General features: G+C 45.7%; 2 protein-coding genes and 1 non-coding gene across 4 annotated transcripts; 1 reads left to right on the top strand and 2 right to left on the bottom strand.

Annotated features, from left to right (window-relative positions):
* Nucleotides 1-6: 6 nt before the first annotated feature.
* LOC121307647 lies at nucleotides 7-3,442 on the bottom strand. Of its 2 annotated transcripts, XM_041239871.1 has the most exons (5): nucleotides 3,318-3,434; nucleotides 2,314-2,874; nucleotides 1,608-1,694; nucleotides 986-1,177; nucleotides 7-199 (listed from the first exon to the last, which is right to left on the bottom strand). In XM_041239871.1, exons 1-5 carry the CDS (start codon nucleotides 3,385-3,387, stop codon nucleotides 12-14), a joined length of 1,098 nt encoding a protein of 365 aa, XP_041095805.1. In that variant the 5' UTR covers nucleotides 3,388-3,434; the 3' UTR covers nucleotides 7-11. The 2 variants fall into 2 exon arrangements, with proteins under 2 accessions (XP_041095805.1, XP_041095802.1); XM_041239868.1 differs by lacking the exon at nucleotides 7-199 and having other exon boundaries at nucleotides 210-1,177; nucleotides 3,318-3,442.
* A 1,028-nt stretch (nucleotides 3,443-4,470) lies between these two features.
* Nucleotides 4,471-4,543, bottom strand: trnar-ccg. The gene has a single exon. It is a non-coding gene; the product is annotated as a tRNA-Arg (tRNA).
* Nucleotides 4,544-4,887: 344 nt separating this feature from the next.
* On the top strand, nucleotides 4,888-10,400 carry LOC121307646 (importin subunit alpha-1-like). The gene is made up of 11 exons (XM_041239867.1): nucleotides 4,888-4,996; nucleotides 5,194-5,306; nucleotides 5,547-5,687; nucleotides 6,180-6,268; nucleotides 6,452-6,720; nucleotides 6,968-7,062; nucleotides 7,276-7,539; nucleotides 8,123-8,356; nucleotides 8,956-9,138; nucleotides 9,390-9,539; nucleotides 10,126-10,400. Exons 2-11 carry the CDS (start codon nucleotides 5,226-5,228, stop codon nucleotides 10,213-10,215), a joined length of 1,596 nt encoding a protein of 531 aa, XP_041095801.1. The 5' UTR covers nucleotides 4,888-4,996; nucleotides 5,194-5,225; the 3' UTR covers nucleotides 10,216-10,400.
* The last annotated feature ends 1,830 nt before the right edge of the window (nucleotides 10,401-12,230 follow it).

Genomic DNA, 12,230 nt, shown 5'->3' with positions numbered 1-12,230 from the left:
TGCCACTGCGCTCATCTGCACTTGCTGTAAGCCGCCTCCTGCACCCTCTGGTTCCTCTTCCTGTTGAATCTCTTCACGTAGCTGTTGCTGCGAACCAGCCCGTCACCTGGCCGCAGCCTCGGAGCCAGCAGTGCTAGCAGCTCACTGGAGAGGTGCCGCCTCCGGTGGTAGATCTGAGCCATCACAATGTACCTGCTCCCTGCAGCAAGACATGAAGGGGCACGGCAGTTACAGGGATCTGCAGAGGGATGCCACCTGTCCCTTTTAAACTGGATTGTCCTGGGAATTCAATACGCCTTCCCAAGACACTCAATGCAGTTGATAAATGAGGATCTAATATTACTGCAACAGACACAGAATATTCATTGGTTGGCAGTACTATAATAGTAATGTTATGGATATAGGATTTCTAAAGAGACTTTAAACTTCCACTCGGAGGTCCTGCTTTGTGGCAACCCTAGGTCTACACCTCCGACAATCTTCTGAACTTGTATTTAATTTTTCTGTACAGAAGATTTCACAGACTTTGATAAATCTGGGACTACTTTAACTTCAGGTAAAATTGGAAAGTAGAGTGGAAAAGATGCTTGCAGCTATTACAACAACTATTACAATCCCACTCGAAGAAGCTTGAGTTACAACTTTAGACCACAGGTGTGTCCCTCTCGTTAGAAGTCAAGAAAGAGGCAGGACAGATATGCAGTTATATATAAAAATAAAATAATTAAGTTAGTGTACTTAATAAAATTATACCAGCTGCTAAAATAACTGATCTCAGACGCACTGCATGCTGCTATAGATTGTGTAAGTGTTAAACGACAAGTGTGCTTTGGTGGTTGGAGATGTGATTTAAGAATATAAATGTATTGAAATGTATTATAAGAAGTGAGGGTAATCCGTGATTCCCTATAAAGGGAAGGATCTGCATTGTAGCCACAGTGTTGCTCCGTGCTGCCTCTGGTTACTGGGAAGCTTCCAAACTCACCCAGTTTAAAATCCGGGCAGGGCTTGGCACACTTATAGGTGTCCAGCACGAAAACGTGAACCTTGAAAAAGAAGCCGTCCGGTGCCACGTGGAGCCGACTCATTTTATAAAAACCATCGCTGCTGATGAGCAACGTGACGAGCCCAACGCCCTTCTTCAAGACCTCGATGTCGTGCACGATGCCATTGACCGCTCCGGAGAGAGAGAAGCAGGACAGTATTAACTGGCAGATATATTTAGCTTTGACAGGGTATTGACACCAATACAAATATTTTTATATATATATATATAAACACACTCAGGGAGAGAAGTAAGACTCCCATTGCATTGCAGTTTGATCCATTTCTGGTTTAATAAGACACACCTGAGCTTGTTACCTTACACTGTGGCTAGTCAAGCTTGTATTAAAAACTGGAATGGGTGACTCAGCTATGCACTAGGAGTCTTATTTCCAGCCCTATATATATATATAGAGAGAGAGAGAGAGAGTCTAATCTGCTAAGTGTCTTCCTCTGCTGGTGTGTATTGAATTGAAACACAATGTGACGAGACACCATGCTCCATGCAGTCTCAGCACTGGTGTGATTCTCGCTTGTATGGATTGGGAGATACGAGGGCTTACCGAATTCACTGGAGCAGAAATATTCCCTCTCGTCCTGCTCCTTCCTGCATTCATTCAAGCACAATGTTTCTCTGGTGTATTCGGACTCTACAAAATACACAAAATATGAACTGTAGATATATATATATATAAATATATATTACCATCCTTAGACTGTACAGTACAGGAATGGGGTTATCTGTGTGTGTGTGTGTGTGTGTGTAGATACACACAAATAACAACAGACTTATTTCACCTTTGTATAATATCTAACTTCTGCCAAGACTGTAAATTGTGAATTATTTGAAACTCAGAAGATGAGTGTTGTGTCCAATTCCACCCCACGTTTAACAGGTAAAATATTGCAATGAACTTCTTCGGGGCCTGGGGGGGGGAGTTTAAATTGGTTCAATTAAAGAATTTAGAACAGGGTTGGAACAAAGACCAGGACTGGAAGGGCAGCTTTGGTCACCCCTGTAGAAATAAGAAAGCATTTCCATGCGTCCAATAAAGGCATGAATAATGAAACAAGTGATAAGGCTGGTTTCACAGAGACCTTGTTAAGTACTGATCCAGGACTGCATCATGTTACCTTGAGTAAAGTGGTCCCGTAGTGGTGATAATCACTACTCTTGACCCAGCACACAGCATGATTTAACAGGAGGCATGTCAGCCAGTTGAACGGTCTGAACTGGTTTGTGAATTTTAGAGCTTCATTCAACCTCACCTTCTTTCAAAATGTTGAAGTGGTGCAGCAGGCTTGAGCGCCGGTTGGAAGCCAGTGCGTGCTCGGTGCTGTTCCTTGATCCGTTGCCGGGCTGGTAAACGCTGGACCTGCCGGGTCTGTTCTCCTCGGGGTCCATCCTTCTGTTGTCCCGTAACCGCGTGTTGTACGGCTGAAACCGCGGGTCCTGTTCCGCTTGGGGAGGCGAGCTCCCGGCGGCTTTGTGCTGAGCAGAAGCGGTCGCGACATCTGGTGCTCGGGTCCTCCCTTCGTGTCTGTTTTTCTCGTTGTTGTGCTCTGCTGGAAACTTGTGGCTCTTAGTTGCCTTTATTTTGTCAGGCTGTGACGCCTGCGTTATGTCCCCGTGTTTGTACCAGCCGTGCCCGGGCAGCGGGTTCTGTTGCAACGTGTATTTTGGGTCGCCCATCTTGCTCGCCGACCCGAGCGCACCGTTTATAGGAAAGGTGTCTTTGACGTGCATCTTCGAGCGGTTCTGTGACTCCTCTGACAAGCTCCCCGGAGAGGTTACTTTAGGGTACGGCATTGCCATGTAAGAGAAGAGCGCTGGAAACAGAAATCATTAAAGGAAGGAGTGAATTCACTGCATGTAACTGTCTTTAAATTACACAGTGAGACACACACACACACACACACACACACACACACACACACACAAATAGAAAGCAGCCTCACTGCGAGTTTAGTTATCGCAACTGTAAAATGCCTTTATAATATCATTTCCCACCGTGCTTTACATGTGTTACTGCATAAAATAGCATGTAAAATACAGGTAAATGATGATGATGATGATGATGATGATTATTAGTCCGTTTTTAGCTTGTATTTGACTCTTGCGCGGCACTGCACAAGCGATGGAGTAACAGTACGGAGATGCACTCTTTGAGACTGAAAGAGTTCTGAGAATGATAACTATAACCGGACTATTCCAGGCAGCATCCTTGAGTCTCACCCCGTTATTAACGCAGGCACGTATCGTGTTCACTTACCAGCGCCGGGTCCCTCCGCTTCAATGCACTGGATCGCTAAGGAGAGCAGAGCGCACACAGCCGCGTTCATTGTGTCCGCTCCAGTGTGCTGAGTGCATGTGGTCTGCTCCGGGCTCGTTTTATACGCGTCCAGATGCTTGTGCCAACTGAAGGCGGTGCCATGGAAAACAGATCGGTTCGCACAGCCTTTAGCACTCGGGTCGAGCTGCTTAACACAATGAGCCCGCTGTTCATCGAGGCTCTCGCTCTGCCGTGCAATTGAGACCACTAAAGAAACGGAGCCAGTATCAGGGATACACAGCGGTAGAACAGGGCTCTGAAATCGAGGTGTTTCGAGCTAGCCTGTGTCTTTGGTCTTTCAGAATTCTTGTTTTGTGGTACATGTGGGTTCTAATGATGGAGCTAAAGCGGGTTCTATAGCGGGTTCGGCAGGAAACCAAAGCGTTCTAATTGGAATCATTAAGGGTTCCATTCGAGCCTTCACATTCCAAACGTCTTATTGGGGTTCTGTTGGGTCAAATGAACATTTTTTTAAAAGAATACTGTATGCAAAACACCCACTTTCTCCCAAATCATCATCAATTCCAAATACACGCGTTGCATTGCAAATAAACACGAATGAAAGGAGATTGAATCGTGTAACACACCCAGCGAGGAGAGATTAGAAAAACAATCCAATAGGAATCTACAGAACAAACTAAAACTCTTATCTGTAGAAAACGGCAGAATCTGTAAGTCTCACTAGAAGCGGGTGTGATCTTCTGATATGTCGATAGCGACATGGCAACAGTGTTATAGTTTTATAGCAGTTTATAGTTTGTTTTTTTGTGTAACTATTACAATTAAACGAAACGGCTGTGTTGCTACATTTCGAGTCACGAGGTGTGTGTGTGCCCAACACGTGTTTTTATTTTTCTACTCAATACATTATATTTGTCATGTTGTCAACTTGCTGTTATCGCCCCCTCCTGGTATTAAATTAAACTACAGCGTTAACATAAAACATGAACACACTGACTCTTTTTTTTAAAGACACACACAACTAATTGCATGTTGAGATATCAGGAAATCTGCAAATTGGTTGTTTTTATTTTTTGGATTAGTTTAGTTTATATATAATCTTGAGCTGATCTAAAATATGTGTTTTGTTTTGCGACCCAGATGGGACTCGAACCCACAATCCCCAGCTCCGGAGGCTGATGCCTTATCCATTAGGCCACTGGGTCACCACGTCTTCCCAATCATAAACTGGCGTCTAATCGTGCGCTGATTGTTTTCTGCTGTAAGAACTGATCGAGCAGTTTGAAAAGACCTCGACTTTGTGTGTTTAAATTAACACAATGCAACACAGTGACTGAACACAGCAGGGAAATCGATATAACAATGCACATGTCTTAAAAACACACGGGGACCTCAAAACTCTCGCGAGGGTTTGCTATTTCTTTTCTCTTTTTTTGCGCGTAACCCTGACAACCTATCCTGCGCGTCGTGCGATTTTTTTTGAAACGTCCAATGAGAGAGTTGCTTTTGCTCGAATGGGCCAATCAGATAATCGCAGCACCGGGAACTTAAAGGGCAGCGTCTCGCCGCTGCGGACCTGAAAGCCACGTTTTAATACAGGAGCTGCAGCGGCGACAGTCTGGTGCGCAGTTTAGCAAATAAATAGTTATATATCGCTTGTAAGTAATAACTGAATACCTCTGAATAAGTCTAACATTAATAAAAAGTAACGTGTTTTTTTAAAAGTCGTGATTGGAGATTTAAAAAAAATAAGCTTTTTCATGTGCTATAATATCACTCAAAATAACTATTATTATTTTCATCAATACCGGTGCTGCATTAATGATTGCGTTTTTTTTTTAAATTATTATTTTAGGTGTTGGATCGATATCCCGATTGAATTTGCTCATGCTGAACATGTCTGTTGCTGATGGAAACGAGAACGCTGTGCGCCTGACTCAGTTCAAGAACAAGGGGAAAGACAGCAATGTGAGTTTATCGGTATTGTGTTCCCGGCCTGTCACCTCTCTGTGCCTCAGTCTTACAGCGCATAGGCCAGCATGTTTTTCTGTTGTTTTTTAAAAGTTATGTCCGTGCAACTTCTCGAACTCCCACCATAGATCGCGCACAAACCCGTTCTTGAAATATCTAAATATTTTAAAAAGAAATCTGCGACCGGGCGGGGTCTGATCATCTTGGCCGGTGCTTGAATTGCGTGTCCCGTTTCAGGAGTTGAGAAGGAGGAGAATCGAAGTGAACGTGGAGCTCAGAAAAGCGAAGAAAGACGAGCAGCTGCTGAAACGGAGGAATGTCTCCACTTTCCCCGACGAAGCTACCTCGCCCCTTCAAGAAAAGAACCACAACAGACAGGTAAGGCGCGGCTGCTTTAAACCAAGCGCCGTGTTAGGAAAGACTTCAAACACTAATTGCATGTACTGAGCGACGCCTTTGGAAAGCGGTTCGTAATCGCGTTCAATAGAATCGATGTTTAAAATTTCATCAGCATAACCGGAAGTCGTGGTAGGGCGAGGAAAGGAAGCTGACCCCCTGCGTGCAAATCATTCTTTAAGTACGCCTGCAGAGGGCTTTCCTAACTTCACTCCTGCAGGACTGGATCGCCTGCAGGGTGTTTAGCGGGGTCTGGATCGCCTGCAGGGTGTTTAGCGGGGTCTGGATCGCCTGCAGGGTGTTTAGCGGGGTCTGGATCGCCTGCAGGGTGTTTAGCGGGGTCTGGATCGCCTGCAGGGTGTTTAGCGGGGTCTGGATCGGCTTCAGGGTGTTTAGCGGGGTCTGGATCGGCTTCAGGGTGTTTAGCGGGGTTTCTGTGTGTCTGCAGTTAATTTTAGTGGGGTCTGTCTACAGGTTGCTGCACACTGGACTGTGGAGGAGATCGTCAGTGGAGTAAACAGCAACAACCTGGAACTTCAGCTTCAAGCAACACAAGCTGCGAGGTACGCTGTGCCAGAGCCCTCTGCTGTGCATTATCAACTTACCTTCTGAAATAACCAAGCATAGACGCCTGGACTGTGGCCCTTGTTTTGCATGAATAATAAAATAGATCTCACTTTCCAGTGTTCTGTACTTTTTTGAAACTCCTTTTCCTCCTTCATACATGCTTGTCTCTTTCCCTTCAGGAAACTGCTGTCTAGAGAGCGACACCCCCCTATTGACGGCATCATTAGCGCGGGGCTGATCCCCAAGTTTGTGGCTTTCCTGGGCCTGTCTGACTGCAGCCCCATCCAGTTTGAGGCTGCATGGGCCCTCACGAACATCGCCTCCGGGACCTCCGATCAGACCAGGGCTGTGGTGGAAGGGGGCGCCATTCCAGCCTTCATCAGCCTGGTAACCTCCCCGCACCCCCACATCAGCGAGCAGGCAGTCTGGGCCTTGGGGAACATTGCAGGTGGGTGGGCAGCTTGGCGATACAAGCAGCTGTCCACTAGGTGGCACTAGTGACATTCAAATTGTTAAGCAAATGAAATCCCCAGTCATGTGTCCATCTTTAAGCTGTAGCACAAATCAGTTAGACTTGTATGTGATGAACCAGGAATATATAGTGTGTACAATATTTTTGGCTTGAATAATTTAGTGTATTACTTGCTGAAGTGTGATTTGCAAAATGCTTAGTGTTGACTTGTTTTTCTTCTCAGGTGATGGGTCATCGTACAGAGACAGAGTCATTAAGCACGGAGCCATCGAGCCCCTGCTTGCACTGCTGGCTGTCCCAGAGCTGTCTGCATTGTCTGTAAGTAAGCATTGGCACTCTGTTTCAAGCTATAGGCAACTTAGAATGAACTACAGTCTGTTTGTTAAGATTTAATGTAACCTAGTGGGGTTGTATAATAGAAACACGCTAACACAAGACCCTTATAGGAAATCTGACGATACAAGATTCTCACATGGCACATTTTTATTTAAACATGTAGTCTCTCAACCATGTGTCTCTTGCACTCTCCAGTCTGGGTACCTGCGCAATCTCACCTGGACCCTCTCGAACCTGTGCCGCAACAAGAACCCGGCCCCTCCCCTGCCCGCCGTGCGGCAGCTGCTGCCCACCATGATCCGGCTCCTGCACCACGACGACAGGGAGGTCCTGGCGGACACCTGCTGGGCCATCTCCTACCTGACAGACGGGCCGAACGAGCGCATTGATGTGGTGCTGCAGACTGGGCTGGTACCTCGCCTGGTGCAGCTGCTGGGCTCCAACGAGCTGCCCATAGTGGTGAGAACACTGGCTGAACGTGGCCATTGAAAACCCTGTGCCAAAAAAAAAAAGCTAACAGAATGTGTGTGGCACAGCTCCTCGGAACTCACACCCAAAACCGTGGAACTCGTGTTCTGCTCCTGTTAACAGTGATGGCAATAAGACTCCTGTTGCATAGCTGTTTGATCCTTTCCACACACTGGAGCTTGTTACCTTTGTGCTGTGGCTAATTAAGCTTGTTGTGAAACCTGGAATGGCCAAAACTACTGTGCAATCAGATTTATTTCCATCCCTGATGAACGTGGTAACAACACTGTCCTGTCCAAATTTGACATGGGTTTGAAGTTCAGTATAGGAATTGCAGATGTTGCTGGTATGAAGCTGCATCCACTCTTGTTCATGACAAGACTCAAATGCTACTTGATAGATGTGCAGGTATGCCAAACTGCTTAATCATCCAGGCCTCACGTCTTAAGTTAAGCTACTGGATACCTAAGGGATTCCCTCTCTTGATCTACAGCATGTACATGCGTTTCTTCTGTGTAAGTTACTGCCATGTGTCCAGCGTGTAATTGTGCCCGCCTCTCCTCTTGCCTGTCAGACCCCGTCCCTGCGGTCGATTGGGAACATCGTGACTGGCACGGACGAGCAGACCCAGACCGTGCTGGATTCTGGAGCCCTGGCTGTGTTCCCAGCCCTGCTCAGGCACCCCAAGAGCAACATTCAGAAGGAGGCAGCCTGGACCCTGTCCAACATCACGGCAGGGAGGGACGCTCAGATACAGGAGGTCATCGACGCCGGGCTGGTCCCTTCTCTGGTGGAGGTCATTCGAAAGGTGGGCTCCGCTTGAAAAGCAGTGCTTATTCTACGTGGCGACTGGCTTTACTGTAAGCTTCAGTATTTTACAGATTTGTGCACGGTGGCTTGAGACCAGTGTATAAGGTTAGGTAGCTAGTGATACTGTCACCCAGAAACCCTTGATAGAATTTAAGCCTTATTCTGCACAGTTGGGTGTACATTGTTCCTTGCATTGATCTTTACCGTTTCTGTACTGCATTTCCAAAACCAGCTCTCTTCCCAATAACAGGAGAGTTTTATAGAGGAACAGCTTTTCCATATTGTTAAGTGCGAAGGAAAGTGACCAGATTAAACTTGTGTGGGAATGTGTTTGATATTGCATGCTCCACCCATGCAGATGTAGTCCTTTTTCTGTCTTCCCATACAGATTCTAATGGCTGTAGCATTGCAAGCCAGTCTTCGCAGGTACACCATGTACCTGACCGTCCATCAGTGTGTACAGCGAGCTCTCCTGTGGCCACATTGATTTTGTGAAATACGAGACTGGCTCGGGCTTGACCAGAGTTTTTTTTTTTTTTTTTTTTTTTTTTGCACATGTGCCTCCTTCAACTGTTGTGATTTTTATTCCCCACGCAGGGAGATTATAAGACCCAGAAGGAGGCAGTGTGGGCTGTAACCAATTACACCAGCGGGGGCACGGTCGAGCAGGTGGTGCACCTGGTCCAGGCTGGCGTCATCGAGCCACTGCTGAACCTGCTGTCTGCCAAGGACAGCAAGACCATCCTGGTGATTCTGGATGCCATCTCCAACATCTTCCTGGTGCGTACCGGTGCCAAGTCTGCTCTGCATTCAGAGCAGCACAGAAGCAGGGGTGTGCTCCCCTCTGCTGGGGGAATGCGGTGGAGTCTTTCAAATGTGTGTCGAATCGACTGACAGTGAACAGATTGTCGGCAGTATATGTTTTGGTTGATCTCTAATGCAGTTTTTATAATTGCATTTATACATACGGTAGATGCAGTCCATGGTCGTATACTCTTCACAGTACTGATGACTTTTTTTTGGCTTTGCAGGCTGGTGAAAAGCTTGGGGAGACTGAAAAGCTGTGTATAATGATCGAGGAGATCGGCGGTCTGGACAAGATAGAAGCGCTCCAGACTCACGAGAACGAGATGGTGTACAAAGCTTCCCTGAACCTGATCGAGAAATACTTCTCAGGAGAGGTAAGCTGAGGTGTTCATGTGTAATCGGGGATGTGACCGTTTATTCTAGGGCAGCATCTCTGTGAATCGCTGTTTCAAGCAGCACACATCATTTTGTTTTGTGAATAGTACTTTAGGAAATACAGGAATGGGAAATAAGACTCACATATTGCATCACAGTTTCACCCATTACAGATTAATAGGCTTGGAGCCACAGTTTATAGGTAGCAAGCTGAGGTGTGCCTTATTAAACTTGTAGAGAAAACCATGCGTGGATCAAACTGCTATGCAAAGCGTGAATCTGTCTGTATTGTAAAACCTATGCCTGGATTAAATAATGATGGCTTGCCATTTCTATTGTACAGAGGAGCAGTGGCAAGGTCATATGCTTTGATTTTTGAATTCGGGTCCTGAAGTAACCACCTGGACAAGTGAACACCCTTTAAAACTGTTGCCAGGCCCGTGTTCATGTTTTATACTGAAATAGCAATGTGTTGATGCTTGGATATTTACTGGTGGGGCGCGGGGCAGATAAAGGAACACAGGCCATGTAGTCCCGGCAGAGCCACGTCCTTCACTGTAATAATTGATCCTCTTCTCTCTGCAGGAGGAGGAAGACCAGAGTGTGGTGCCAGACTCCACTTCGGAAGGCTACACCTTTCAAATCCCAGATGCCCAAAGCACTTTCAATTTTTAGACACCTTTTAAAAACAAGTCTGTCCTCCCTAAATGTATTGTTATTTCCTGTACCTTTTTCTTATTGTCTGTGCTGCTCGCGCTCCCTGTTCGATGGTCTACGTGCAGCATTGTGTACTGTCTTCACCTCGCACATAAATACTTTTCTGGTTTTATTGTATACTATGTAAATAAACTTTTGATAATTTGTGATGGTCTGTTTCAGCTTTTTTTTTGAGGGGAGGGGGGGGGGGTGGACAGAGGGCACAGAAATAAAGATGAAACAATGCTATAGTAACCTACTGGATCATGCTAGACTTGCTCATAATAATTAACCATCTGTAATATCAACACCTGAATCGACTCTGTTAAATTAAAATATGACTAAGTATACACAGTGTAGGCGTTTAGAAGAGTGTATGTACCAAAAAAATAATAAAAAGTAGCTACTTTATTCCAATCTCTAAAGAGAACACAATGTTACCTTAATGTTCGGATCCCGCTTTCTGCCAAATTAAGTATCACGGACTTTTTAATTCTCCAAATATAGACCCCCTTTTTTTTTTATCAATAACCCTAACAGTTTACCGCGCTTCAATCGTATACTGCAAAAAAAATAAAATAAAATCGCAATAAACGTTTTTCATGTTCGGTGTTGTGTTTTTTTTTTTGGATGAAGAAAATGTTTTGACGCTGCCTGTTAGAGGCGCGTTCCTTCCCCCCGAGGCATTGGAGAACTTCTCGTTTGAAAAGAAAGCAAAAAAAAAAAAAAAAAAAAAGCAGGGTTTTGTGTCTGGTGATGTCAGCACTGATCTACTTGGTAAGCATCTCCTGGCGGAGCGTCTAGTCAGCGGGGCTGAAAGAAAGAGAGGCACAGAGGGGTCGCTGCGAAACTGCGACCGCAGGCATACTAACACAAACCATGCTTGCAACTCTGTGCTTGCACCGGAGAGACAGACCAGCTCGTCCCGTTATCCGTGCGTTTGGGTATTAACCCGGGATAATCAACCTTTACCAAAATAAGAAGAAGAAGTGAAATCTCTTTTATACAGTCTGTGATGAAAATGCTGTGTACATCCGGGCCACCGCGCCGCCGTGACTCCATTACAGTGCGTACGGACTGAACTGGAGAGAAAGGGGAGAGTTTTTATGTAGATATATATATATTTTTGTAAATAATTAAAATAAATCGGAACACACGCTGGACTGCCACGGGACATGTCTAACCAAGGAGCGCGGAGGAATGGTCCTGTGAAGCTGCGTTTAACGGGTAGGTGTTTAAAGCCCTCTGTGTTGTCCTGGGCTGAGATCCTTTCGCATTCTTCAGTTTGGATGCGTCTGTCCTGTGAACGGGAGTTGAGTCAAGTAGAGAGGGCGAAACTGAACCGAAACTAACCCACTGAAGCATGCTTGTGCACGGGTTTTATTTGAATCCGATGCACGGTTATAGATGTCTAATGCTTAATGGATGTGTTCAGTTTTGAGAGGTGTAGATTGCATGGCCAGCCTTTAAGACGCGAGTTTTTGGAATATCTTTGCGTTTGTGTGTATATTCATTTCATTAAGCTTGCAGGCCTCGCACAGTGACCTGCGATTGGTTCGTGTTTTAATTGTGCCGTGTGTGTAGTTCAGTGCTTAGCTTGTTGTTCTTGTGCGTTTGTTTTGACGTTGTGTAACTAGTAAACCCCTCTGTCTATGTTCACAAACAGCACAGCTGCGTGTTTACCAGACTGTAGGTATCTTCAGTGTAGCCGACTTGTTCCAATCGGGAGGCGATTTGATACAACTCCCTGTATCTCTGGAGGCTGTAGCTCAGGGCTCTCTCGGGACATGTAACACAGGTACGGTTGTGTACAATCAGGGGAAAGCAGGCTACCATAGTTACAGTATTGCCAGTCCAGTCGTGTCGCAGAAACTCGTTCCCTTCTCTGCTGATGGTAAACACGAATGTGTTTTATAATGTTAGTACAATAACGCGTGCATACCGTGCTGGTGTACTCGTGTTATACTAATTAAGAGTAGCAGCAGCGTTTTGAA

Source organism: Polyodon spathula, chromosome 57, assembly GCF_017654505.1.
Source record: "Polyodon spathula isolate WHYD16114869_AA chromosome 57, ASM1765450v1, whole genome shotgun sequence".
NCBI classification, from domain to species: Eukaryota; Metazoa; Chordata; class Actinopteri; order Acipenseriformes; family Polyodontidae; genus Polyodon; species Polyodon spathula.
This window is presented reverse-complemented; position numbering and strand designations above follow the sequence as displayed.